Genomic DNA, 27,462 nt, shown 5'->3' on the forward strand with positions numbered 1-27,462 from the left:
AGGGATCAATATTGGGTCCAAGACTGTTTAATATCTTCATATGTGATCTGGATGATGGGATCAAGTGTATCCTGGTGAAGTTTGCTGGTGATACCAAACTGAGTGGGGAAGTGAAATGCTGGGGTTTCAACCCCAAGCCCCAAATTAAGGTTGACATACGGGTGATTCCCACAGCCCTTCACAAAGGGGGGGTGAGTTTGCCTTTAGGCTTCCCTCCAGGGAGCGGCCGGCCTTGCAGACAGAGCCATTGGGTAAAGGAGCCCCAGGTGTCTGCATTCAGTAACCAAGGGTCAGGTGTCCCACTGAGGGATAAAAGCTGGGACCCCTTGCAGGCAGGGGCAGTGTCTGTCTGTGAGGTGGGTGCCCTGTGCAGAGTTCCCTGTTGGGGAAGGACCTCCTGCCTCCCTGGCACTGGGCTCCAGTCAGGTCTGGCTTTTGTAAACATGGGCTGTGTAGAGATTCAGTATGTGGCTTCCTTGGTCTTGTGTGTCTGGTTTGTTGACTCTTGTCTCCTGTCCCTTCTATGGGAGACTGCATTTCACCGTTTATTGCACCTTGGGGTCAGTGGGATTGTTGTCGATTATACATAAATCTGACTGACTTGTTTGTACCCCCAGCACTCACCCATGTACTGACCCTTTTGTATCGAATACAATTTGGTTATTGGTTCATTTTTATGCTGGCTGTGTCCTTCATGCTAGGCCTGATAATTGGCAAAACAGGAAGTTGTCAGTTTGAAAGGGAGAAGCACCCTGCAGGAAGACCTGAACAGGCTGGAAGAGTGGGCTAACAAGAACATTATAAAGTTTAACAAGGACAAGTCTTTCACCTTGGAAAACAATCCAGGAGTGCAGCACAGGCTGGGACCTACCAGGCTGGGGAGCAGCTCTGTGGAAAGGGACCTGGGGGTCCTGGTGGACAGCAAGCTCAATATGAGTAAACAGTGTCCTGCAGCAGCAAGGAAAGCCAACGGGATGCTGGGTTGCGTCAACAAGGGCATCACTGGCAGAGATAAATAAGTCATTATCCCACTCTACTCAGAGCTTTTCAGGCCACACCTGGAATAAGTTTGGGTTCCCATCGTGCAAAAAAGATGTGGACAGGCTGGAGAGGGCCCAGAGAAGGGCCACAAAGATGATCAAGGGACTGAGAAACCTCTCATATGAGGAAAGGCTGAGAGAATGGGGTTTGTTCAGCCTTGAGAAGAGAAGGCTTAGGGGAGACCTTATCATCATGTTCTAGTATTTAAAAGGTGGCTATAAAAAAGATGGAAACTCCCATTTTACAAAGAGTCACATGAAAAAGATGTGGCATAAAGTGTACAAGTTACTCCTGGGGAGATTCTGATTAGACACAGGAGGAAAATTTTTCACAATGACAATCAGCCTTTGGAATAATCTCCCCAAGGAAGTGGTGGATTCCCCAACATTGGACATCTTTAAGATTTGGTTGGACAGGGTGCTGGGCCATCTTGCCTAGACTGTGCTTTTTCCAAGAAAGTTTGGACCACCTTATTCTTGAGGTCCCTTCCTGCCTGGTATTCTATGATTCTGTGATTCTATGACATTGATCGCAGATGGAGGGTCCAAGAAGGAATTTCAGACAAAACTGGATTACTGAGAAGGTTCTACAGTTTGTCCATTTCAGAAGAGATTCAAAGCTTCCACTGGGACACCTTTGACTAGAGGTATGTTAACCAAATGGTGGGATGCACCCCCTCTCTGATGTATTAGTTTCAGTTGCTGCTGGTCATCTGTTTGGTACTGGCTCCTCAGCAAATGTGCAGTCACTTGTGTAAATGCTTGTAGACTATTTAAATTTAAAACTAACCAGGTTTGCTAGCCTGTAGTATGTGGGATTTAAATTACTTTGGAGCCCCCAGAAAGTGAGTTATCACATCTCTGCCTGCTTTGAGCCTGATAAAGTCTGTTCCAACCTAAATTATTCCATGAGTCCACAGATCTTGAGTCCATGAAACTTAGTTGAGTGCAAAGGCTGTTTAGAATACCTCAGCTACATGGTTTGCTCCACAGTTCAGTAAAGGACATTGGGCACTTTTTAAGCCAGAATCCATCCAGTAATATATTTGTTTTTCTGTTATTCCTGTGAACACAGTTTTTCTTGCCTCCTTTGTATGTGTGCCCCTCAGAGCAGAGCAGGGGCAAATTCCACTGAAATGACCAGAATTTCACCTGTCTTTAAAGGTCTGAGTTGACTGTAGCACTTTCACTTTGCTAAATACCACAAATACTACTTTGTGCTGGCCAGCTGGCAATCAGACATACAAGTGGATATAACCAGTTAGCAGAGAGCCTAGTTCTAGTTGGGGATTGGACATGTACGTGTATCCTACACATGACTGCAGCTAGGTTTCAGCCTCTGGACCTTCAGCACTGTAAGGCAGTAGTATTGTCTGCCAAGCCAGACTGCATCTCCCCACTCACCAAGCTAAAAGCTGTGCCAAGTTTGAATTAATGTGAAGCTAAATATGAGACAAGATATGTCCTAGTACTCTTATACAGGTTAGTTCAGCAGAGAAGAGGGACAACATTCACTAATATTGTTTTTCTATTCTTTTACATTTTATTTCTTTAACATTCTTTAACAGTCTCATTTACGGTTTTGTAAACCACTATTTCCATCACTTTCAGACAAAAAACTCATGTTGCTTCTCTACCTGATATCTTGAAGGAGAGAGTTCATTAAGGTCCAAAGGATAACATATATGCTTTCGTATCACATTTAATCAAAAACTCCACTAAGAAGAAGTTGACTTTTAGTCATATTCATGTAAAAGTAACTGGCATTAGTAATCAGTATCTTATATGAATTCATATTTTTTAACATTTAGATAATCTGGAGTTTTCTATTATCAGGTGTTTTGGTTAAATATATAAATTTTTTGTTTGAAATTCTGTATTAACTTTTTTCTGAAGCCTTCTTGTGCCTGAAGGAAAACTTACTCATGCTAGTGTTTCTTCTCTATTGCACTGTTTTTAATTAACTTTATAGTTGCAGATCTGTAGATAATTTTTTTTTTCCCTGTGAATCAGTTCCTTTCTAATAACAGTTATAGATCCATCTATGAAACAAAAGAAGGCCCTATAAAGAAGAAATAATAAATGGAAAACAGATATTTGGCAAAGAACATTAGTGCTCATTCCTTCACCCATCACTGTTTCTTAGCATTTAATGAGTAATAGATTATGTGGCTTCTCCCAGTCTTTTTTAGCTATGTTGTGGAATGCACTTCACTGGAAGACTTTAAGTGAAATTAGTAAAACTGCTGGTAAACTTGATATTGCCTCAGTATGAGAGGATGAACTAGATGACCTCATGGATTTCCTTACTTGTGGGTTTCTTCCCTGCTTTGTGTGTCTGTGATCCTCACAACTCAAGACTCTGTAAAAAGCTGTGCCATGCTGCATTTAGTCTAGCCAAAACTGGAAATAAAATATAAGTGCTAATGATTTTCTCCCTTTGTATTTCACATATCTGAGCTTAGGAACTTCATCTCTTTCCATTCAATTTTAAAGCAGTGAAACAAAAGAAAAGTATAATTTAGAGACTTATTACTGCCAGAAATCTTGCTCACAAATGCTTTGCTCTGTAAAGATAAAGGTCAAGAAGGTTTTAAACCACGATGTTCCTTGCCATCTGAGCAATTTAGGATGCAATTATTTGCAACTAATACAGTTTGGGATGTATGCCATCACTGGAACAATGAGACTTTTCCCTTGGTTTTGATCCAGTAAACATTCTGTTACAGAGCTATGTAACAGTACATATGGACACAAGGGAAATGAAGGCAGAATTTGAAAGAATTTGAAAAAAGTCACTGAATTGAAGACAAAGTCATGACACATTAACTCAGAATGAAGCTGGGCTTAAGAATGAAGGCTTAATTTATGATTGCTGAAGAATTACAAGGCTATTGGAGGTCAACAGAACCGTGGTGTTATGATCTACGTAAAAGTATAAAAGCAAAGAAAACAATTACTTCAATCCACTGTTCAAAGCAAGCTATTATGTCTGCCTAGTTTAATGAATTGTGATGTAGTAGAAAACAATGACATTTTCAGACAACATATTTTACTTGCTAACAAAGTGATCTGAAACTGCATATTGCTGCTCTAATGCTTTTCCAGAAATTCAGTTTAATCAATAATGAATACATTTTCCAGAAATCTTTTTCTATATCTGGTCCATAACACCAAATTGAGAAGATAGACAAGAGCATTTTGTTTGAAATGACCTTTTCTATCTGAAGATAATTGCTGTGTACAAAAAACCCTAAATATATTGTCACAAGAGGTAAAGTTCTAACAACTTTTTTTATACAGCATAGTCATAGGAAACATTTAACACTTTTTCTGCCTTTTTGGTCAATTGTACATAGTGAAAGAAAATTAATATTTTTCCTGTTCAGATAAAATCTTTCTTCTAATACTGGTGGTAATTCCAGCTGAAAGGAAGATGCATTTTCTGAACAAAACATGTTTTAGCCACACAGCTTCTACAATGTCTCAGTTAGTCCTATAGAATGGCCAGTGTCCAAGAACACAAAAAGAGGTAAAATACCTGTTCCAAAATATATATGGAAAACTACTTTACAGGACATTTATGTCTGTTAACATCAGCTGTGTCACATATGTTAAACTTATACTAAGCTCTAACATGCTGAACAAAGCCAGACTATGTAAAACTCTGTTCTTTTGAAACAACAGAAATAGGACAGAAATGAAGCAGTAGAAAAGCAGCTGAAAAAAGGCCTATAATCACATGCAAATACTGAGATGATGACTATTTTCAATTTTAATTATGCTACATTCCTCATCTCAGAGACCTGTATTAACATATAGGTACCAGAAGTGCTGAACAAATCTTGTCAAGATGTTTGTGAATTTATTCGGAGCAGAATCTATCTGGTTGTTTCTGAAAACAATGTGGACTGTGGTTGCATACACACTTGTGCATTGTTAAGCAGGAGTATGTTCAGCTGCGTCTATTCCTCTTGTAATGCTGTTACAGATTTTACCTACACACACTCCACTCTGCCTTACTGATGCTTTAATCCAGTGAAGGAAGGCTAACGGCTTCCTTATTTCTAATAAGTAAAAGATCAAATAGTCTTAATTATTGACACTATGGTCTAGCCACCAAAAATGGGGGTTTTAATGATAAAAATTAATGTGTATCATATTTTAAGATATCTTAGATAAGACTTCGGAAATAGCCATAGAAACCTAAAAATATCAACTTTGTCCTCCTGTGTGGGAAGATCCTGCTGGCAAAAGCTATGGAAGGACAAGATAGCAGTAGGCTTTTTTTATACAACTTTGGTGTTTGGTCTGGATAGGTGAAATTGCGATGTCCTTACCTGAGGGACATTATCAGAGACCTCTTCCAGGCACAAAGCTTTAAAAGCAGAGCCAACATATCACCCACACCTTCTTTAATAGTTCTTTCCATCAGTGCTTAGGTTGGGAAAGAATTTCTTTATTCCCTGTTCTGTAGGTTTTGACACATTTTGAATGCCTGACAAGCCAAATTAAAGTGAGGCATTGTAGAGCAGGCTCTGTCTGAAAGGTTCATTAATGAAGACAGAGACCTCTGCTAGAAGGAACAGTGTTTCAGAAAAATAAAAGGCAAACATTGTAATAGTTTTGTTCTGCTTCAATAATTCTGTGGTTTGGGGTGTTTTCCGCAGAGCAGATGAAAACTGAGCCATGGATTAAAGGTATACAATACTCAATAGGAATCTGATCTTTTTTGTTTTACAATAAATTAAATTAATAGTCATCAGCTTCAGACAGGAAAAATATGTAAATCCACCAAGAAAGAAATGTGAAAGCATATAATCTCTTCAGAATGCATTTTGTTGTTCCCTTTGAAAGCAAGATATTGAAAATAGTGCAGTTTTTAGTTTAGCCTCGAAGCTCTGTTTTTCATTATTGTGGCTTATTGCCCACTATTAACTGTTTCCAAAGCCCATTCGAAGCTCATATGTTCTTTGCTTCTGCTACAGATTGTGAAAGAAATTGCTGTATACTGTGGCCCGTTAAGTTTTATATTTGGTTTGCTGTAGAAAAAATTTTAACAGTAACTTCTGCTGCCTACTCTTTTGACAGTAGAAAAGGTGAGACAGTAGTGTGGATTGCCTCTGTGCTTCGTAGCAGGCTTAAAAGAAATTTGTTTGTTGATGAGTTGCCAGGGAGCTGACATGGTACCTGAAGAGCTACCATGTGCAGTAGTGGCTCTGCACCCAATACTTGGCTCATTCTTCACTCTCTGCAAAAATGAAAATATGATGGTCAGATGGAAGGGAAAGTCTTCCGTGCCCAGAGCAGTTTTCTTGGTCTGTACACCGTGGATGGGATCCATCTTACTTGACTTCTGTTTCAACATAAGTTGTTGAGCCCTACAACTGAGCTTGTTCCATTAGATGCCTTTATAATCAACTGGGAAAAATCATCAGTTTTAAGGCACAGTTCAGATGATCTGTTTTGAATATCTATTATAGTTGTCTGAATGGCTTAGCTATAAAGATGTGGTGTTTGTGTTTCAGCTGTTAATACCAGGTCAGATGAAACCTGTCCTGAGTAACTTGTATCCTGAGCAATCCCGATAAAATGTGTGACAACTCATGCATGCAAGGTTACATAAGTGTGTTGGTTTAGGCCTTGCCGGGACTGGAGACCACGTTGCTGTTGTCCCTCCCCCACCCTCGGACACAAGTAGGCACAAACCCCGGGTTAAAATAAGAAGAAATATAATACAACAGTGTAATAAACAATCTGAACAACAACAGTAGCAATGATAACAACAATAAACAGCAATAATGGTGAACAAGACAAAAGATATACGGAGAAATACCACAACGGAAACAGACAGCCCACCACATGCTCTCCATGACAAAAGCCACAAAGGAAAGCTTCCCGCGCCTGACCTGACATCAGCATGGTATGAATAACCTGGCTGGAGATCACTTCCCCCTCTCTGCTGGGGAAACTTAACCCTATCCTAGCTGAACCAGGACAATAAGAATCCTGTGTTCACAGGAGGTAGAGAATGTGGTGCAAACTCTTTTAGCAGGATGTTGGTTGCATACACTAGCATGAGACACATGTAGTTCAAACCTGCCACTTTGTGACTACTGAGTATCTGAAGATCAATATGATGTTCAGAAGTCAAAGACTTGTGGGGTGCTGGATATTCTGTATAGATATATTTCAGCAGAATGAAAGCATATTTATTCCTAAATTATTTGACCTGCGTTGGATCTGTTTCTTCACCCACTGAAAATTCCTAAAAATCTTAACAATACAGGGTCAAGTCATTATAGAGGTAACGTCATTTTTGCATAAATGTTTCTTTTGGAAAAGGAAGTGAAAAAAGAGAAAAGTGAAAAAAATTAAGACCGTTGATGAAGGAAATTGAACAGTGAAACCACTTTCCCCCATAATAATTTTATTTGAAAGTATAAATATGTGGGATTTTTTAACTTTTTCTTTATATACCTTGAAGTTTAACCCTTCATCCAGGTTTTTATCATCTGTTAGGAATGCAATTTATAATTTAAATAAACAATAGAAAACCAAACCCACTAGTGATAAGACTGAAGGCTCTGTCTTTAGTCTCTGAAATAAAAAATTAAGGTGGTCACCCCTCACCTTATGAAGTTATAAAGCCTTGCTCCAATCACATACTTCTGTGATTGTTCCCTACCTTTTAGGTTAATGAAATGAAACACATTATGACTTGTTCGAGAATGGTTGAAATAGAAAAGCTGATCTGTAAATATTATGATTTTCTTTTATTATTTTGTAACAGAATAATATGATCAGCACAGCAAATTAACATACAGTATAGAGGTTCAAAAATGTATGTTTTCTTTTTATCCTTTTGAGTTCTCAAGTCCCAGCCTGACAGTCTGGGCTCTTTCAAAAGTGTTCTTTCACCTATAAATACCAAGCTTGAGATGAGGTATTGACCATCTGGAAAAGTCAACTTCCTGGAAAGAAGAAAGAAATGGATAGTGTCTAAGTCTTAGGGGTAGGTGTTCATCAAGATGGAAAGAGCACTTACACTTAATTTTGGATGTGGTTTTGACCCTCTCACTTTCTGAGCAAGTGCTGGACTTAAAGAAACTTGAAAACATAATTTTTGATGACAAGAACCTGGATAGGAGCATCTGTGTTAGGCAGCAAGTTTTCTTTGTGGCAAATGGGCACTATTCTTGTTTCTCCAGAAGGCTGTTAACTTTAGCATGATCCAGATAATCTTCTGGAGCTGCTACTCTTCATTCTTTGACTAAAGATGGTTTCAGCTGCCATCTCATAACTTGCAGGACACTTTTAAACAGGAATATGGGACAAAGCATCAATTCACATGCCAAGATATGATAAAATACTTTGTGTCAATAGCTAGTCTCTATCATAAAGCGTTATAGTTTAAAAAATTAAGGCAACTTTGGATTTCATAGTCATCCTAAATACATCCATATTTACTTATTTCCCTATGTTTGTAGTGTTCATCCCTGTCCAAATCTGAACATCTCAGATGATTACGCTAGAGCATCAGTCCCTCAGAGTCCTCAGTAAAGTGAATGAAGAAAGGCAATCCTCCAGTGAGTGAGTTGGAGCACTGAACCCGTGCCACACAGATATTAAAGAAAACAGCTCTTCTCAGTCAATAGCAACCCTATTCTTCCCCTTCTCAAGGATCAGAGATCATGATCACTTTTAAAACCAGAAGCATAGTCTAGGTGAGGAAGAGAAAAAAGACTCTTGCTGAGCTGTGGCATACTGACAATATGTTCAACTTGCTTCTTTCCCACATAGAGCTTCTATGTTGCCTTTCCACAATTTTTTCAAAGTGTCTTGCAGCTTCAGAAAAGACCTGCAAGTTTCCTGGCTATTATCTGTGAAAGGGGACTCTTACAATAAAGATTCTACAGAAAGAAGGCTCTGTGCCTCTAACACCAGAAATTGCAGGAACTGAAGTGATTGTTCCGGTGCAGTGTTGAGTATTTTGTTCTCAACCTAGTGAAGTACTGAGTACTGATAGGAAATTCCAATATGAACCTAAAGGAAAAAAGATGTGAATGCAAAGTATGCATGTGCTTATCAAGAAAAGGATGTCACCCTGTCTACTTGCTCCATCTCCTGCCACAGAACTGGGAATTTTTGTCACATCTCATCTCTCCATCCTGCTAAGGGAAATCACATCTAATTAACCACAGAAATACTGCTATTTAGTTACTTCTAATAAGAAAGGGATGACTGTCTGGAGCAAGCAGTTCTGGGGAGTAAAAAGACAGTCAAAGAGCCTACCCTTCTTATCTGCACATCTGCCACACATAGCTTTCAATGCACAGCCTGTTGATTAATTTTCTGGGCCATGTTTTAAGATGGAGAGAGACATTTTTGTTTGGTACTCTTATTGTTTAGGACACTTTGGTTGTAGTGACTGATTGCTAAGCCCTTTTCTGTAGCTGCAGATATGCTTGCAATAGATTTTTCTTAATTTGTGTTTTTGTAATGGTTCATACTATCATTAGTCTCTAATAAGTCACATTTGGTGTCATTCTACACAACTCAGAAAACTACTATGAATGATTTGTAAAGGTGGTTGTGCAAATGGAGCTAGCATGTCCATTCCCCTAATGAATCAGACAGAAACTGATATAAATTAATATATATTTTGAGTTCTGTATTCTTGTCTTTATAGACCAGAAATATGGCTGATAACCAGACTTAATTGTAAACTTCAAGTAAGTGCTAAATTATAGCTCCTTGTTTAGATGAATCTGCAAATTATCTAAGTAGGAGTCAAAATACTAGTACCGTAAAATAGAGGACTTGTCAAATTTGCAACCATTCAAATAAAACTTCATTACTCAAGTATAGTGCATCTGGTTAGATTAGGAATTCTATTTACATCTCATAGTAAAAAGGTTGCTACTTGATTTTTTTTAGATCTATGAATCAGTTGCCTAAAGTGGAGCAGGATCCCCATACCAGACAAATCCCTACTTTAGAGTTAGTCTCTACTTATCCTACTGGAGACTTTTTACTTAAACCACTAACTGAACTCTCATCAATCAGTACATAAAGGATTTGAAATTGCATCTCCTACATCTCTTCAGTACTCACTAGGCTTTTAGAGATTACAGAGATCTCTTAGCTGTGTTTTCCACTGGGCTTAATCTGGCATACAGATTTTCAGAATATTTACTAATAAGTCTTTGCTGACAAAATTAGAGGAACACCTGCTTCTAACTTGAATCTCAGCAAGACTTGAATCTTGTGACTCTGTGATTTTGTGAACTGTATGGAAGAAGATGCACGTTTTCAAGAGGTATAAAACAAATCAGATGTGCTTTTTCACTGTGGCAAATGATCATGATGTGAAAGACCCAAAGCTATACATGTTAGTTTATATTAATGATTAGAAGTGCTTTTTCATTTCAGAGGTCTATAATTTGACATCTGAAGTAACATATAATTTACAAAATATAAAGAGTGTTACAACTGTAACATAAAGTGCAGATGAACATACCACAGCCTCCAGATAACCCATTTCTTGTTTTATAAACCAAAAATACTTGTGGGAGCATCATAATGTTACAGAACGCTACACCGTGCAAACAGATCTCTGCTTTTAGTTTACAGATGTGTAGGAAAAACATGTGGTCAGACAACCCCCTTAAACACTGCACATGTGGATCTTGCAAGCAGCAAGTTATTCCAGATAAAATCACTATAAAGTTACGATCAGCATACTTTTGCTCCGTTTGTCATTTTTCCAACTGTTTATCATGATCTGACATAGCATTTTTGATACCATTACTCTCTGTGTGAGGAAAGCTTTGGATAAGGAGCTTGTACTTCAGAAAAGGACAAGCAAATCTGAAGTCAGTCTACTGGGAAAAAAAAAAAAAAAGTGTATATGAGCTGTATCTGGTAGGGTACAAAAATGAGTATTCAGGAACTTACACCTTGCATGAGCTCCTGGCATTTGAGGCATTCACTATTAAGCATTGTGAAAGGATAGAGATTACTTTTGGAACTCGCTGTAATTGCTATGGAGAGGTACTCGTTAGCTTTGTGGACCTTTGAGATAATTGCACTCAACAGCTGCCACTGAGGTCAATCAGAAGACAGGAAAAAAATACCTTGGAAATGTCCAGCTTCTTGTAAATAGTGGTTGTGAATGGCACACTGCCAGTGAACCACCAACACTCATAAATGATAACACCTCTTTCAGTTGGCTTTAACTCAGAACTAACTCCAAGACTTCAGTCAGTTACTGGAGGGTGAGAAAGGCAGAAGAGGACTCAGAATTTTGCTTTACAAGAAATACTTTACAGCACATCCAAGTCTTTCTTCACTTCACTTTTGCACTCTGATATAGTGAAGGAGTTTATACTGTTTTACCAGGAGAAAGCAGAGTCATCCTAAAGCCATTGAAGTGGACAATGTGAAGGCCATTTGAAGCCTCTGTGTGTCTGGGTTTTCATAGATGCATTGAGGTCATTTGTTGGACCCGCATACCTTTTCATTCCCCACTATGTTGGATTCTGAAGCTCATCAGCCTAGAAGAAGGAGGTTGTTTAATCACCATAATCTGTGTGGTGGGCTGTTATTAAGATCAGTCTTTCTATGGACATTTTGCAGTGCAAAGTGGTAAGCTGGAGTTTATCTACTACATGTTTTCTTTTTAGCTCACTTTATATGAAAACAGTAATGCAATACTTTCAGACTAGCAGCCAATCTTGAGCTGTTTCCTCCTATGTTACTCTTTCAACACAATAGAAGACAGGTGTAACATAAAATAGAGGCATTTCAAAGTATTTCCAAACATTTTTTAGCAATTGCAAACAATTATTTAAGCAATTCTATTCAGTTGTCATAACATGGCACATCTACACAGCCATGTGCCCCAAGAAAACAGTTTACTTTTCATTTAACCCATATCCGTCTCTTTTCCCTTTCCCTTTTTTAACCTTCCCTCAAGTTTTCTTACTGTCTTTCTCATGTTGGTAATGTGAAAGATTAATTGAAAAGAAATAAGTTCTCAGACATTAATACTTTTCTAGAAGTATCCTTCCCTGATTCAGTTATGCAGAACTGCCATTTTTATGAGATATTAGTATTAGCAGCTGAAGGTAAAGATCAGTATGGTAGAGTCACCACAACAAGATTACTCCACATCTGTGTATTTATTTCTATAAAAAAAGACTGTAAATTTTTTACAATCTCTACTGTTGTCAAATGATAAAAAGGGTGTAGAAAGGATGTGGAAGGAGGGAATTAAAAAGAAGTAAAAGCAAGATGACAATATCCTTGCAATAATACTTAATTTACCTTTGTTAAATTACTATCCTGTATCTAATATAATTACAGTACACAGTATATAATGGTATCCAATGTATGCTATATCATAATACACTATAATATTTTCAGGAATAGATCCTTTACATTATCTCACTCCTTTTGTCTGTAGCATGTCCTCTAATGTGATTTGAACTGAAAATGTTTTAGTTTTCTGCAGCAGCCAAGTCTACCACAAGGTCAGGGTCTCAGTGTCCACAGTAAGTTCTGGAAGCCCTTTGCCACACAGAAGAAAGCTCATGCTGGAGGGAACCTGGGCTGTGCGTTTGGTTCAGGTTTGTAGGGATTTTGCTGAGTTACTGCTGGGCAAACATTCTGTGTAAAATTCCTTTTGCAAGATATCCTATTACTGAGGAAGAGTAGGAAGATGAAAAATAGCTGGTTAACGACTAGGAGAGTGGGCAGGCCGAGACCAGTCCATCAGCTAGACTGTTCATATGTCTAGGCAAAAATATTGAAACAATACAATTATATTCAGTCCATGGTTTTAGAACTGCCTATAATCAAATAATCGTATCAGTCAGAAAAACAATGTGAGTTATAATGTGGATGGGTCTGCTATGGGATATGAACGTATCTGTGCGTACTTTGCTGAAGGAAAAAATTGTTTCACATCTCCAGAAACCTGAATTTACAGCAGTTCATTTTATTAGCAGATGCAAGAACGTTAAACACCTCATAGTCTCACTCAAAATGTATGTGAAAGGAGTAGCTCTACACACTCTTTGAAGTGCTGAATCTTGGTGAGGGTAGATTGGGTCACCACCTGGGTGTGGAACTTTGCCCGGATCCAAATGTAGGCTCTGTCCTTGCAAGAAAAACAGTAGTTAACATGTTTCTGACATTTTAAGGGGGAACAACCTGAGTCACTTTGATTCAGCTGTGTTTACAGAGCTGCACTGGCTGCACTATCTGCCTCCTCATTGCTTCCCAGACCTGAAGTGAATCACAGAAATTTTCCAGACGGGAGTCTATTAGAGCAAGTAAATTGCTGTATAAGACTGTGTAGGTCAAGGGAACTGAAGTGATTAATAAACTGTAATTAACTGTCTTAATGCGTTGTTGAGGAAGCCTAAATTTTTATTTTTAGTTTTTTTTTTCTATTTCCACTGTGCTCCATTTCTGTGCTAATGTGATTTCACTATTGACCAAAGCAAGGCTTCAGCTCAGCATCACTTATCATGTCTTATGCAGTAGAATAAGCCTCATCACTAAGCACATTATTCAGTTTTCAGAATTAGTTGGTTTTTGTGAGGGGGGCCTTGTTCAACTAGTGGCTGCTTGATTACTTTAACTGAATGGAAAGGACATGCAGTAGTAAATTACTGCAAGCAGGCTGTTAGAGAGAGCGGGGTGAATTCTAACTTCAATCTGCTCATTTGGCACTAACTGCATGCAATCTGTTTCTGTCCATGTGTGAAAGCTACCTGCATGCAGTCTGCTGTCCAGTAAGCCATCAAGCTGTAAGGAGACTGCATTTTCAGTCTGCTGTGCACCAGAAGGCAAACCTTTAATCAGTATCTTTTGAAAAAGATCATGATTAATAAAAAAAATCCGTGAAATTCACTTCTGTGATTATAACAGCAAGTGTACTGAAAATTCATTAGAGTCAATTTTGACCCCATTGTTGTTTAGAAAATAAATGACTACATGGCCAGATTTGTAGGTGTTCTAGGAAGACAAATTTTCCTGTCTTACTCCTGTCTCCCAGCTGTGTATATTAAATGAGTCTCTGGGGATATGTAAAATTTAGTGCTGGACATAGCTATTAGACAGCAAGGAAAATATTCTCATTCAAAGGTTCTTCTGAATGAAATGTGTACTGATTTTCAAAGGCAAATCAGTCCTTCATTACTTCATTCTTTTCATGGTAAGCCACAGTGTGGTAAAAGGGAAATATAAATAATAACCAGATACTGTCTATAAATACATGTATATTTTCTATTTTGATACAGTCTTCATTGAGTGCATTGTCCAAGAAACTGTAATCTCAAACGATGTTGACAAATTTACTTTTAAGTATTATATTTTTTACTGAAGCTTTTAACTGAAGAGGAAGAAAGGAGAAAAAAACCCCACCTCTTCTTAAATATTCACATTCTCTCACTCTCTTTCATACATATAGAGTAAAAGTCACAGTCTTCTTTCTGCACTACCAGAGGCTTATTAATATAAGAAGCTTCAAATTGAGTTACGGATAGTGTGGAATGGAGACCTACCCATGCACTGTCCAGGACATTTGCACAGAGACTTTCTCTAGTGTCATTTACACATTTTTAGTTTTAACCCTCATGTTTCTTTGTGTATGCAACACATTCTAAACTTTTCATAACTAATAATTTTTTCATAAAATACTTCCTGGTCACAGTTAGAAAGATTTGTGTAAATGCTCTCTTTCTAAAAATATACCCTCTCAAGATCTTTGAACCTGTCTCTTGACTCACTTAAACAGCTTAGTGTCTTAATAAGAGAAGGATCTGATATTTGGTCAGAAAAGCCCCAGAGATGGACCCTTTATCAGAGATGAGCCCTTCATTGAAGGCCACTTTAAAAACCGAGTCAAATGCAGAAGGGTCAGCTGCTGCTTGCTGCTCTGCCAGCCACTATGACCTGCGTCCCACTGAGCTGCTGGGAAATTGCAAGGTGTTAGGGATCATCCCTGCCTAAAATGGGGGAATTGCAACCAGCACACCTCTATTTCACATGCCTCTTTTTTTTTTGGCACCTTTCAGGTGAGGAGCAGTAGTCGCTGAGGTAGCCTTCAACAAAATGGACATCCCAGGCTCAGGTCTGGCCCCATGGCAAACCCCTGTGTCCCTCTGACCATCTATGCCTGGGTGATATTTTTCAGTGCAGACTGGGTATTGAGCAGACAAACCATTTGTACCACTCTCACTGGAGAGTAAGCATAGGTCTTTACACCAGGGGTATTGCTTTTTGAAGAGGAAGGTGTTTGACTGTTGGGAGTTGAATGACTCGAGTGTTCAACACAGCTGCTCTCAGGATCTGTCCCTGTGTGTTCCCCGAGACACCATTAAAGACAGCCAACATCAAAGCACATGGCTCCATGAAGCTGGCCATGTGCTCAGGCTTTTCAAACATGTGTGTCAGTGTAGACTGTAAATAGGCAAAGAGAAATAACCTCCTCTTGTCCACCAGATACAAGTGTGCTTTCCATTAGAGTGAAGACTCCACACATATGTAGAATGTGTCACTACATGAAAGGCAGGAACTCACTGTGTTTTTTGTCATTGTTTGAGAAAACAGTTTCAGAAGTCTTCCACTTTGTGTTTCTGAGCCTGTATTAGTAGCTTCCTCAATGTTCCCCAGGCAATATATGGCTCTGATGTGTATTCCAAAACCTAGTATGCCACGGAGGACAATTTCTGTATAAAACAGTGTGTGCACTAATCCCTTAAACAACATTTTATTTAACCCTGCAGACAACATAAATAAATAATAAACTTTTCTGGCTTTTTTATGACTATATTTGCTCCATGTATTTACCATTTACTTAGCTTTGGTTTTGTCTACTCTTCCAAGGAAGCAAAGCTGTTGAAATATTTCTATCACTAATGGCTCACTAATACATTTTCAGTCCTTTGGGCCAATTTAAGCTCAATTTAAACTAAGAAAGGAAATTCCAACCTTCCAATGTTTTGGGGTTTTTTTTAACAAGAACAAGAAAAGAAAAGAAAACTCAGTGTTCCTATTGAACTGGATTTTCAGAACTTAGTTCTTTTGCATCCTGTTTGGCAGTCACCAGTTTGCTATTCATTATGAATATTTTGCTGAAAAAAAATCCAGTATTACATTCATTTTCTTGTGTTCAGGGGATGTGTAGGAGAATCCAGGGCAATCGTTTGCGAAGAGAGAGATTTAAGCATCCCGAGGCCTAGGAAAATACACCATGTCCAAGCAGTGTAACTAGGATTCCTTATACAGTGTGTAGGCAGTGTTAGTGAGGTAAATCTTGCAAAGGAAGATTAAATATTTTTTCTTAGTAGAACACCTGATACAACTGAGGGAAGAAAGCATACACAAAAAGTGTCTGGGTACAACCCTTTTTAAAAATTTAAAATAGAAGAATTCAGCTTGTAAAAAAAGATTCTACATGAGCCAGTACAGTGATTAGGAAGTCAGATGTATTGCCCCACAGAAAAACATATGGAAAGGAATGTATCTTAAGTGTACCTTTCTTTGGGATTTACACACTCAGTCTTGGGTTACAGGAGAGCCTGTCCTTCACTTTGAATTGCCACATGCTTTCTCAGAGAGTTAAGTACCTACTTCGCTCCGTCCTTTCTCATGTAACAGTTAACAGGGAGCCTGGTGGTGCTCCCTCCATTCAGTTTCACCCTCTGTTCTTTACACACACCTAGCCTGCAGATGGAGCAGGTTCAAGGCTCTTGTAAATCAGTATTTAACTATGTACAAAGCAAATGCAAGCAGCTTCCTTGGGAGAAACTGAGACAGAACTGCCCGGAATAATCTATAACCCACTGACCGAAGGGAAGATGCTGGGAGCTTGAATTGAAATCTCTGATGCGAATTAGTTAAAAGAGGGACTTTAAATTGTGTTTGTTTTGTCACAGGGAAAGGTTCTACCAGAGTAATACTAATGTTTTGTGCACTGCACATTACCAGTGGCATGTACTAAGAACACCTATCAGATCAAGCACTGTTGGCAAAGGGATTTCTGAACTGCTAGAGCTCAAGGGTCTGACTAACAAACAGCTCTGCTGAGCTATGGGTTATTTTGCCTATGCCCACTACAAGAAACTTAGGCACTTAGGAGGGTGGTGGCAACTGAGTGAGGGTTTTGAGATGATACATTATAAGTGTGGGTAGTGTTGGATGGAGGTCCAAGTCATCAGCCCAAGCTGATGTATAAAATGAGAGGCAGAGTTGTGAATTGGATCCAAACACCCTAAATCTCTCCTTGGAATCTTAACCTTAGTATGGCCCAAGCCCTAAATAAAGTTAATAGATGTTCTTGCAAAATCTACTGGATTTTGTGCTAAAAGTGAGAAGTACCTTTGGTATGGTACACCCTGAAACACTGAGTTCAAATCTGAACAGCCTTGTTTACTGTGACAAGCAGCTTTAACAGTAGCTTTAGCAGATGTAGAGTTCACTGGACTGAGTCCTTGACTAACATAGGTTTTTTCAATACATTGCATCCATTGTCAGAGTATTTAAATTTCAGAATTAATGAATGAACAGTAATGCTTTTCAGAACATTTTTTCTCTCATACCTTTTCATAGTTTCTGAAAGTAGTGACAGATGTTCAGTCTGAGAAGTTTTACTGTGTTCATCATGGTTACGATATAAAGGTCTTAGTCTAAAATCAAAGGGGCAAGGCTAGAGCTCATGCACATCTTGCACATAAGAAGGTGTAGAGTATAAATCTCTCTGCAATGTGAGCTGTGTGTGCCATATACCCTGAGCATGGGAGGGTAGAAAAGAATGCTCCTTGAAAATAGCCACAAGGCTGTGGGGTTTCCCAGCTAACATAGTACATTTTTAACTAATTACCAGGGAAAACAGTCAGGGCCACATCAGCACTTTATTGAGAGAGAATCACAAATACCTGATAATTCTTTTCATTATCAGATAAAATATTTACTTCTTACACTGTCAAAGCACATGGTTGACTCAAGATATTCCTCATTTTCAGATAATGGGCTTGGCAAAATTCAAGTCAATCCACATTCAGAGATTGCACTGGGAAAAGATGCAGGGAAAGAGGAGAACTAAGAGTCATTCCAAAGCTGATGCAGCTCTTAAAGTCTCTAGGTCAAAATTATTGTCTCACTTTTAAAACTAAAAAACCAGCAGAATCTAAAATAGTAAAATGTCTCTTTTTATCTGCTGTTCCTTGTTCCTGTTTTATCTTCTTTTTAAGGGAGGAAGAAACACTGAATTCTTTCCATTCCTTTTTTTCTTGCTTTGTGTTTTTAGTTTATAAAACATACAAGCTGGAAATCATCACTGTTCTTGATTGGGAAAAATATCATTAGTTGCATTAGGAAAACATGTTTGCTAAGAAAGCAGTTGAAAAATCCATGCAGATGTTAGCTTCAAAAATTGGGAAAAAAAAAAAAAGCACTGTGTCTATCTTTAGGTACAGTTTGAAATATTTTCCAAAACTTATGTTTACAATATTTTATTCTTAATGAATTTGGGTTTCACATTCAGCTGTCTTACTTCGACTAATTCTACTAAGTCTCTGAGCAGTTCAGAATCATAATTCACAAGTCTCTGCTAGATTATAAGCCATGCTTTTTAGCCCTCATGTGAATATTTTTGTTCTATTGTTCACAAATGCAGAACTTTGAACTATTGACTGTTTGGGAGCAGGAAGGCAGGTAGAGAGTCTAACTGACATGTGTGGTATTAAACATGACATAAAATGGAATTGAATCAAAATCCTTCATAGATTGAAAGGATTCTTTTATATTCCTCACACTTATAAAAGATACTAAAATAGTGATATGAAGCTTGCAGTATTTTCTCTAAGTAGCATTTATTTCTCAAAACAGTTTCTTAGCTTTCTGTGAGGTTAGCATCCTCTGCAGAGGAAGCCATTTTGCATCTGCTGTAGTGTCAAGATTAAATTTATTTGTCCATATTATCCACGTGCTTTGAGGCAGTTGTCTTTGTAGAGAGGAACCTATGGCGATTTTCAAAAGCTCTTTAGCAGATAGATAGTAAAGATACTGTGTAGACATTCCAACACTGGTTAAAGCATATGACATTATTAACAAAAAAAAAATTCTATGAAGAATTTTGTGATTGAGACAGAAAAATCCTGCAATTCATAGTATGCTTGTATTCTTAAGGAAAATTAATAAGAATTATAACAACAACATGAATAGTGTTAGTAAGAACTTGAAAGCAATTTATACTGATGTCTGCACTTTGTCCATATTCAAACTGTTCTCTGATGTCTCCACCATGCCTTGACAACATGGCCAGTATCCCAGCTTTTCATATCATTCCCAGTCTCCTACTGATGTCTGCGCACTGCATGTTCCAACCCTGTGTGTGCCCAGACTCCTTTTCTAAAGTGTTTTTACGGTCCCTACCAGATCCATGTGGAACTGAGCATCTCATATTCTTTTAATGTTTTTTGTGACAGTGCGTTTGGGGTCACTGGGGAAATATTATTCCATTTTTGCAGATGGAACACATTAATTTCCTTACAAAACACAATGGTGGCAGTTTCATTCCTTTAAAACATAGCTGCAACACATGGACACATTACTCTATCACTTCAACCCATTAATTCTATATTCTCTGTTTAATGGATTTGTGTGTCTTTTGGTGTAGGCAATGTCTTCATCTATGTCTTAGTGCTTGATGAATAATAATAGTTATTGTTTCCCAGCCAAAAGCAGTTGTGAACTGAAATTTCTTGGGAGACTGCCTCTCTCATTGTGAGAGCTTTCTAGAACTATTTTGTACACTCATGAGTTTCAGTTCAATCTAGTTAATTTGGATGTTGAACCTCTGAATTTTTGGAGGTTCATCTATCACTGAATAATGGAGACGGACAGAGAGAGGCAGTTGAATAGAAGTCAGTATGCCAACTGTTCCTTCATTTATTACTGCCATATTAATAAAGTTGATAGAGTGGAACTAATCCATCTGCTCACAATTTATTCCCTAGCAATAAGATACAATTTCACTATTTCATGAGCTCACTCTTTGACTAATTTTATTAGAATTCTTTCCATAGCATCATTTTTTCACTTTTCATCCAGTTTTAGTTATGTGTAAAATAGTAGAAAAAGATGGACTAAAGAGACATGAAAGGATTTAATGAGAAACTTGGGTCAGCTTAAATAGAACCAGATCAAATAAAGTTAAGTCAGCAAGCCTGCAAAGGCTAACAGAAAAGCATTCAAAATTACCTCTTTCACAGGAAGCTTTGTTCTGTCATGTCTAAAATGTAAACAGGCAAAAGAAATAAGGCAGCTCTGGCAGCAAAATAAGATGAGGAAAGACTGTGGTGACTTAGGGGATGTGGCTGGGTGACTTGCCAGGCTGATGGGCAACAATGGGCAGAGGGCTGCAGTGTCAGAGCTCAGTGGATGGAGAGGCCTCCTCCCTTCCTTACCAAGAACTAGTGAATGAGGTTTATCTCATCCACTAGTTCCCAGACATGTGTGAGCTCTGGATATTAAAAAGATGCAGGAGTGTTGGTTATATGCAATGCTAAAATGAATTACTGTGAGCTTAGTTTTTTTCTCTTGTTTAGTTTAAAACAGTCTGATATGCTGATCCCTTATTGGTCTGGTCAGGCTAGTCTTCAGCGATCTGGGGTGGGTGCAATTTCAGACATGAGTGACTAAGCAGAAATTACCTGTTTTCAAAGTTTTGAGCCCACCATTCCCGATGATCACTAGGGGTTTTAATACAAATGCAAGAAGAACTTTTGCAGAGAAAGCTAAGTGTAGAGCCTAGGCACAGTCATTCTGTGTAGGAGTTTCCAAAGCATCCAATTCATTAACATAAGTCTACTTCCACTGAAAATGATAGTTTTAGCAAGAGCTTTTAATGGACTGAGTTGGGTGATTCCAGAAAAATTCTGAAATTACTACCTTCCTATTTTAAAATGCCTTTTTGAGCTAACAGGTAGCAGCTGTAGATGCCAAAAGTAACTTTATTTTTTGTTATATGTGGTGCTCTGTCACTGCTGGAGCACTGACCATTAAAATGAACACAGATTGACAACTTGTTCCTGTTTGATATGATTTTTCCCAGGAAAGTCGTGGGCTTCTGACCTTCTCTTCTTTCAACAGCTTCCAGTTTGGTGGTTTATGGGGTTAATCTGTAGGCAATTAATGCCATTTCAGACTAATCATTCTTTCATTAGAGTGGAGGTGGTAGAAAAGTACAACAGCGATTAAAAATCCAAAATAGTTAAATAGTTAAATTAGATCTCTAAATCTAAAGCATAACTGCAACTACAATGGTACTATCTATATGACATTCATTCCATTATATTAGTTAGCTGCATGAGTGTGGATCATCTTTATAATGCCTTGGTTATCTCTCTCACTCTCTCTCACACACACATCTATATGATTTTAAAACTGGTGTGGGTTTTTAATATTTATGTACACCTGAATGAAACTATGTATGTATATGGATATAATTGAGAAAAAATACAGTGTGGTTATTGAAAGCTGAGATAACAAACAAATTTCTTATTAAAGCAGACACCTAGACTATAAATAAATGAAATAATGTATGCATTAATAGCTTCACATTAATAATTTGAGAAAACTGTAAAGTAGCAGGCACAAAAATCTGTGTGATCTCTTAAAGGCTAAAACTTTTATGAAGGATCAAGTTCACTGTAGTGTGGTCTAAACAGAAAAAATTCTCATTTCACTCAGCAGATGGAGTCCATAAATATTCACTCTCTAAGTATCAACTGATGTTGAATGAAAGCTGTCTAGATGTAGAGAGGAAAACTTTATACATCTTTTATTTGGTAGTGTCCAGAAAATCTTCAGTAAAGATAAAAGAAAGTGTCCTAGTGAAATGCCAAACCAGTCTTATAAAGAGTCAATTCTAACTGTGCACTGAAGTACGTAATGCAGGGAAATTTTTCTTTGATTCTAGTCCAGACATTTCAAGTGCTTTTTTATGTCTGCCTTCTAAAACTGAGGGTTTTCAGGGAGAACAGACACAGAGCAAGAGGTATCATTTAAGTTTAAACCTCTTACTCTCATCTTTGCCATGAATGATCTTTTGTAAACAGACTTAAGATCACAAGATGTTTCATCCTTGGGCAAGGCAAGAAGGATGTCATGTCACTACAGCACCTGAAGAAAACTTTGAAAAATTTGCAGATGGTTAGAAAAGCCCTTAATGTGCCATACATTGGTGGAGCTGCGGTAAATCTGTAACAGTCACGTATTCATTTTGCACATGTCAATGATGATAAAGGATTGGTCTCCCACAAAAGTAAAGATGAAACAAATAAGGCTTGTTCAGTGATTCACAATCTCTCATGATCCTTTAGTTTTAGATGTGAATTACATATTAAACACAAGCACTGGCCTTTAAAATTCATGGTTTTCATACTTTGAAATCACAATGATGTCAAAGGGAATCGGTGATGTAGTTTGACCTGCCTTTTGATTGCGGTTAGTAATAAACCATCCACATGAAATTTGTTAATGATCTTTTCCAAGGAATGCAATTAAAATCAATTTTTATTTGTTTAAACACATAACCTGGGCAGAGGTATGAACAAGAAAATCCCTGTTAAGTTATTTTATGGCACTATGTTGAGAGCAATAGCAGCACATTCAGGAATTTTGGACTCTCTTGTGATGTCCTGTGCAAATGGTTTTACTGCAAGGTAGGAGCTTTCTGATGTTAATGTTAGTTGAAGTAATACTGTCAAATAGCTGTACAGTGTGTCCAGACCCAGAGGCTCCAAGACAACATCACAGTTTAACGCTAGAAGATACCATGCCATTCATTTTGTCCTAACAGCTTTCCCTAGTTTTAGAATATTGAGAACAGGATAACCGTACAACCGTTCCTTTGAAGTCAGTGGGAGCATTTTTTTTTACTTTTTTTTCCCCCATGGAATTTAATGAGATCAGAATAATTGTGAGACAATTACTTTACTTTGGTTTTTGGTTGAATAATCAACACCAGCATTTACTAAATTCCGGGACAGATTAATATCTCCAACTATATCAGTGGCACGTATCCTACTAACTGTCAAGTTTCACCCTGGACATAATATCTTTTGCTCATTGGTCCTATTCAGGCGTAGCATCCTAGATGTAGCATAATTTCATGGAAGCAGTGAATGATATTACATGACAGTTGCCAAATTAATTTTAATGTAATTTTAGAAAATAGAAATCAGCATACTTCAGTAAAGACCAATGCATTTTTTTTTCTTTTTGAAAAAATAATATTTTATATTTCTTTTTGGTTTCAGAAATACACCTTGTCATAATGAATGCACTCCTGTAAAAGTGTATTTCTATTTGTGTTGTTTGTTTGTAACTAATTAGTAGCACTAAGCATATGCAATTCTTAAAAAAAGCAAATTTTGAATTATTGGACATTACCATGACTAATATTCCATTTAGCCATAAAGGAACACAACTGTGTTTTTTCATGCACTGTTTAAAAATAAAAGCACATTAAGTAACAATTGCCAAGGTTAAATATTCATCATATTTTCTCCTTTGTCATAAAATGATCTTTTCCACTACTTTTAGTCCCAGTTTTATAGCTTTTTAGTTTTGGTGAAAAAAAAACCTCATTGTGTTTTAGTGAGCTTATCATAATATAGAAATGAGGGTAAGACAAGGAAATATGAGGTAGTAGATGCTTTTTCTTAAGATAACACTGACCCCAGAATGCTCCTATTTTCTGATGAAACAACTGGCAATAGCACCTGTTTGGACAATGCAGTATTCAGGATGAGTATTTTTACAAAGTAATTTGAAGAGACATTAATCTGAACTGTTGTAGATACATGCCTCTGAATTGTTCTAAACTCTTGTTACGGTTGAGGGAGAAAGGCATTTTTAGGATGTGATTCATTCTATCCTGAAGAGCACATCTAAAATAGATTAAAAATGTGTCCTAGGGATGCTGTTTCTCTGCTAGTAGCTCAGCCATTTTCCCCTTGAAGTTTTTTCTATTTTCTTTCTCTTTTCCTTTATGCGTCTGTATCTCCTGAACATAATTTGGGGCAATTCATCACAGAAACGTATTCCATATGACTGCAGATATGTATACATAAGGGCAAATAGGTAGAGATTGTACGATAACTAGAGACAATATGACGTTACATAAATGCTATATATGTTTGCCTTCATAAATTTTCTTTTTGCCTTCATAAATTTTCTTATCTCTTTAGCAAATGTAGTATCTTGTACATTTACTGTGGATTGGGATAGTTTATTACAAAATCATTGTCTGAATGGAAAAATGGTTCTAAAATTCATATTAAAATACATATTGAAGAGCAAATGATGAATGAATTGCAGAACCAGTCCCAAATAGCTTTTTTCCTCTTTAAATATCCTTGAAGGCATTTCAAAGTCATATGGATGGGTGCAGTGCTGTCATTTTCACAGATTTCATTTTAATTCAGGACTGTGGTTCTCGAATTCGCCCAGAGGAGTCCTGTGGCTTACAGCCTCTGTCTCATGAATACCTCTCAGCAATTTCACAGACAATGTTTAAGACCTGTGAAGCTGGAGACACAAAAGGTTTGTACTTAATCCTCTTTCTTCTGAAAATTAACTGGTGCACCTCATCACAATAAAACTAGAAACAATGTTTCCTCTTTTCTATGGACATGCACTAACCTACACACAATAAATCTGACTAATTACTTGTAATAGTTACAGATTTTTAAAATCAAGTTAATTCGTTTATATGATAAATTTTTGTTTAATGAGTTTCTAATCAGTGACCCACCACTGCTTGTGTTATTGTCATGCAGACTTTAAAATGCATTGAAATATTTCCCTCAAAAGCATTTAAGAAAAAAATGCTTTATTCTAAGTGGAAGGGATTATCTACTCAAAATTAAAATCAGCTTTACAAAAAGAACACATTTTGATCCATTTGAATTTTTTATTTCCACTTCTGTACCGGAAACACAAAAATAATTTATAATTTCAAACAGTAAGGTATGTATTTTTACATATATTGATGCCTAAAAGCAAAGATGGACAATCAAACATTATACGATAAAAAATACAATCAAGACATCTCTTTGGTTTAATGAGAATCCAGATTATAACAGACTGTCAGACAGGTATTCGTGTTTAGGTCATGGCTGCGTGAAGATTTATGCAAGTCTACTTTAACAAATCTGAGTAATCCACAGGACTGCTCAGGTATGCAGTCTTATTCATAGCTTAAATTGTTGCTGGATTAAACAATGAGTAAATTTGTTCAATTCTTTATTAGACAAAATAAAAATAACCCAACACTCCTATATGGGCCACTAATACAACTGTATTTTTTATATTGCCATAGATAGGAGCAGTTTCTCACAGCAGCAAATGTGCACAAACTCATGGAATAATCAATACAAAGTAAAAGGAATGTGGGAACTGCCTGAATGCATCGCTTCATGTGAAACAGAGGTGTATATTAGTTTTGTGTTATATCAAGGGAACACAGGAAGGATACACTGTTGTACACAGAAGCATATTTTAATCCCACAGCAAGTTGTGAATCATAAAAAAACACAACTCATCCTATGCTACTATATCAGGACTTGAAATTCCTGTCTAGAAAGCCCAAATGAAATCCACAGGAGAGACCTTCGGGAGCAGAGTATCTGTTTCTTCTGGATAGTGCATCTATAAAGTGGAGCCAAATATAAATTATCTTTTACAGAGCTATTGTGAATAATATACACAATTAAAATGGAAACAAACTTCAGGATATGTAGTCTCCAAGAACAAGTACATTAAAGAGGGAAGAATAATTTCTGCTTATAAAGTGAAGATTGTCAAGAGGTATCTAATGAGCCTAGAACTGGGGTTTGAAGTATCTGGCAACAAGCAGCTGTGTAGTTTTGATGTACTTCACAACTTTCAACTGGAACTGGAAAGCATGGATTTTTGTAGAAAACCATTCCGAATTTGTAACAACTGAATGATATCCCAGTCCTGGCAGTGAACGTTTTCCTGAAACATATGGGAACAATTGCAAATTCCCAACTAAAGCAGCAACATCTCTTTTACTTAAATAAGCTAAATTTTCAGAGAAACTAAGCAATGTCATTTCCTCTCAGAAGAAAACTCAAAACTTCTGCAGAAGTAAGGCAGCATCATACACTGTTCTTATTCAAGAGAACAGCTTAATTGTATGGGGATACTGGGGAACCATCACAGCAAAATGCATCCATGCTGGCAAAATCTTGTGTTAGTTCAGACGTAGGCGGAGGGTGAAGCAGAGTAGCAGAGAAAGAGGTGAAACCTTAGTTCCTCTGATGTTAATGGTAAAACTTAGAAGTCTGCTTTGCAGTTCAGTGCAACCAGGATTTCATGCCTCATTTCTAGTCCTTTGATACAGGGCAGGGACATCAGCTCAGCGTCTAACCAAAGGCAGAACTGGCTTCCTCCTGCCCTAGTCTTTATTTTTTGGAGGAAGCTCAGCATTTTAGGAAATATGCATTTAAGTTACACCATTTCTTTCCCTCTCTCGTTCTCTCTTTTTGTTGGTGTTTTTTTTTTTTTTTTTTTTTAATCAATAAATACAGATTGAAATATTCAACAAGGGAAGCTTCTCTCATTCCACCTTGCTTAGATCATGGAATGAAATTATGATTTTTATAGCAAAAATATCTTTCTTCCTTCAGAAAATCCCCTTTGACTCAATGGGGTTTGAACCATGCTATCGTAGGAAAAATTTGTTCAGTATTTCAGTATGATCAATAATACAGAAGTCAGAAAGCACTAACTGTGTGTTTGGGTCCTCAGAGAGAGAAACAGTTGATAGGGACCATGAGAATCCCTAATTTTGTTAAATGCCCACAGGTGAATCAGGCTACTGCAGTCTGTGGAAATTTGTTTTGCAATTACAAAATCTGGTGGGTAAGAGACCGCAGCTCCACTTCTAATGTTCTGCCTTGCTGCTGTGACATGTACATTTTAGTTGTATCCCTCTTTCCATACTTTCTAGAACTGCATCTAGTTTAGCATAATACTGTACGAGCTTCCTCTTTACATTCAACAGCTATCTGGATTTGGGTCCAGAGAAACATAAACTGATCTTCAATTTAGTGTCTCCTTTGGTTACAAGGAGTAAATTTCAGTTTGGACATAAACCTGTAGGCCTAAGGCCATTTATTCTGTAGCATCAAAATCATGTCCTTTAAAAAATAATTTTAGTTTTGTTTTTCATAAACGCAACTAAAAGCAAAATGAAAAAAATATTTCTATAGCCTATTCATAGAAAACAAGTTTTTTCAAAGCCTTGAAAAATAGACACCAAATGTAAATTAGTCATAAAACAGCAAACTATCTTTAGCATCAGCACAGG

General features: G+C 37.4%; 1 protein-coding gene across 2 annotated transcripts in view; it reads left to right on the forward strand.

Annotated features, from left to right (window-relative positions):
- The window catches only part of CPED1 (cadherin like and PC-esterase domain containing 1), a 154,705-nt gene that overhangs the window by 103,705 nt on the left and 23,538 nt on the right, over window positions 1-27,462 (forward strand). For both annotated transcript variants that reach the window (XM_074903153.1, XM_074903155.1), the window contains exon 17: window positions 24,551-24,668. In XM_074903153.1, coding sequence (XP_074759254.1) covers window positions 24,551-24,668 — 118 coding nt within the window. The remainder of the gene's footprint in view (window positions 1-24,550; window positions 24,669-27,462) is intronic.

This window comes from Athene noctua, chromosome 3 (genome assembly GCF_965140245.1).
Source record: "Athene noctua chromosome 3, bAthNoc1.hap1.1, whole genome shotgun sequence".
NCBI classification, from domain to species: Eukaryota; Metazoa; Chordata; class Aves; order Strigiformes; family Strigidae; genus Athene; species Athene noctua.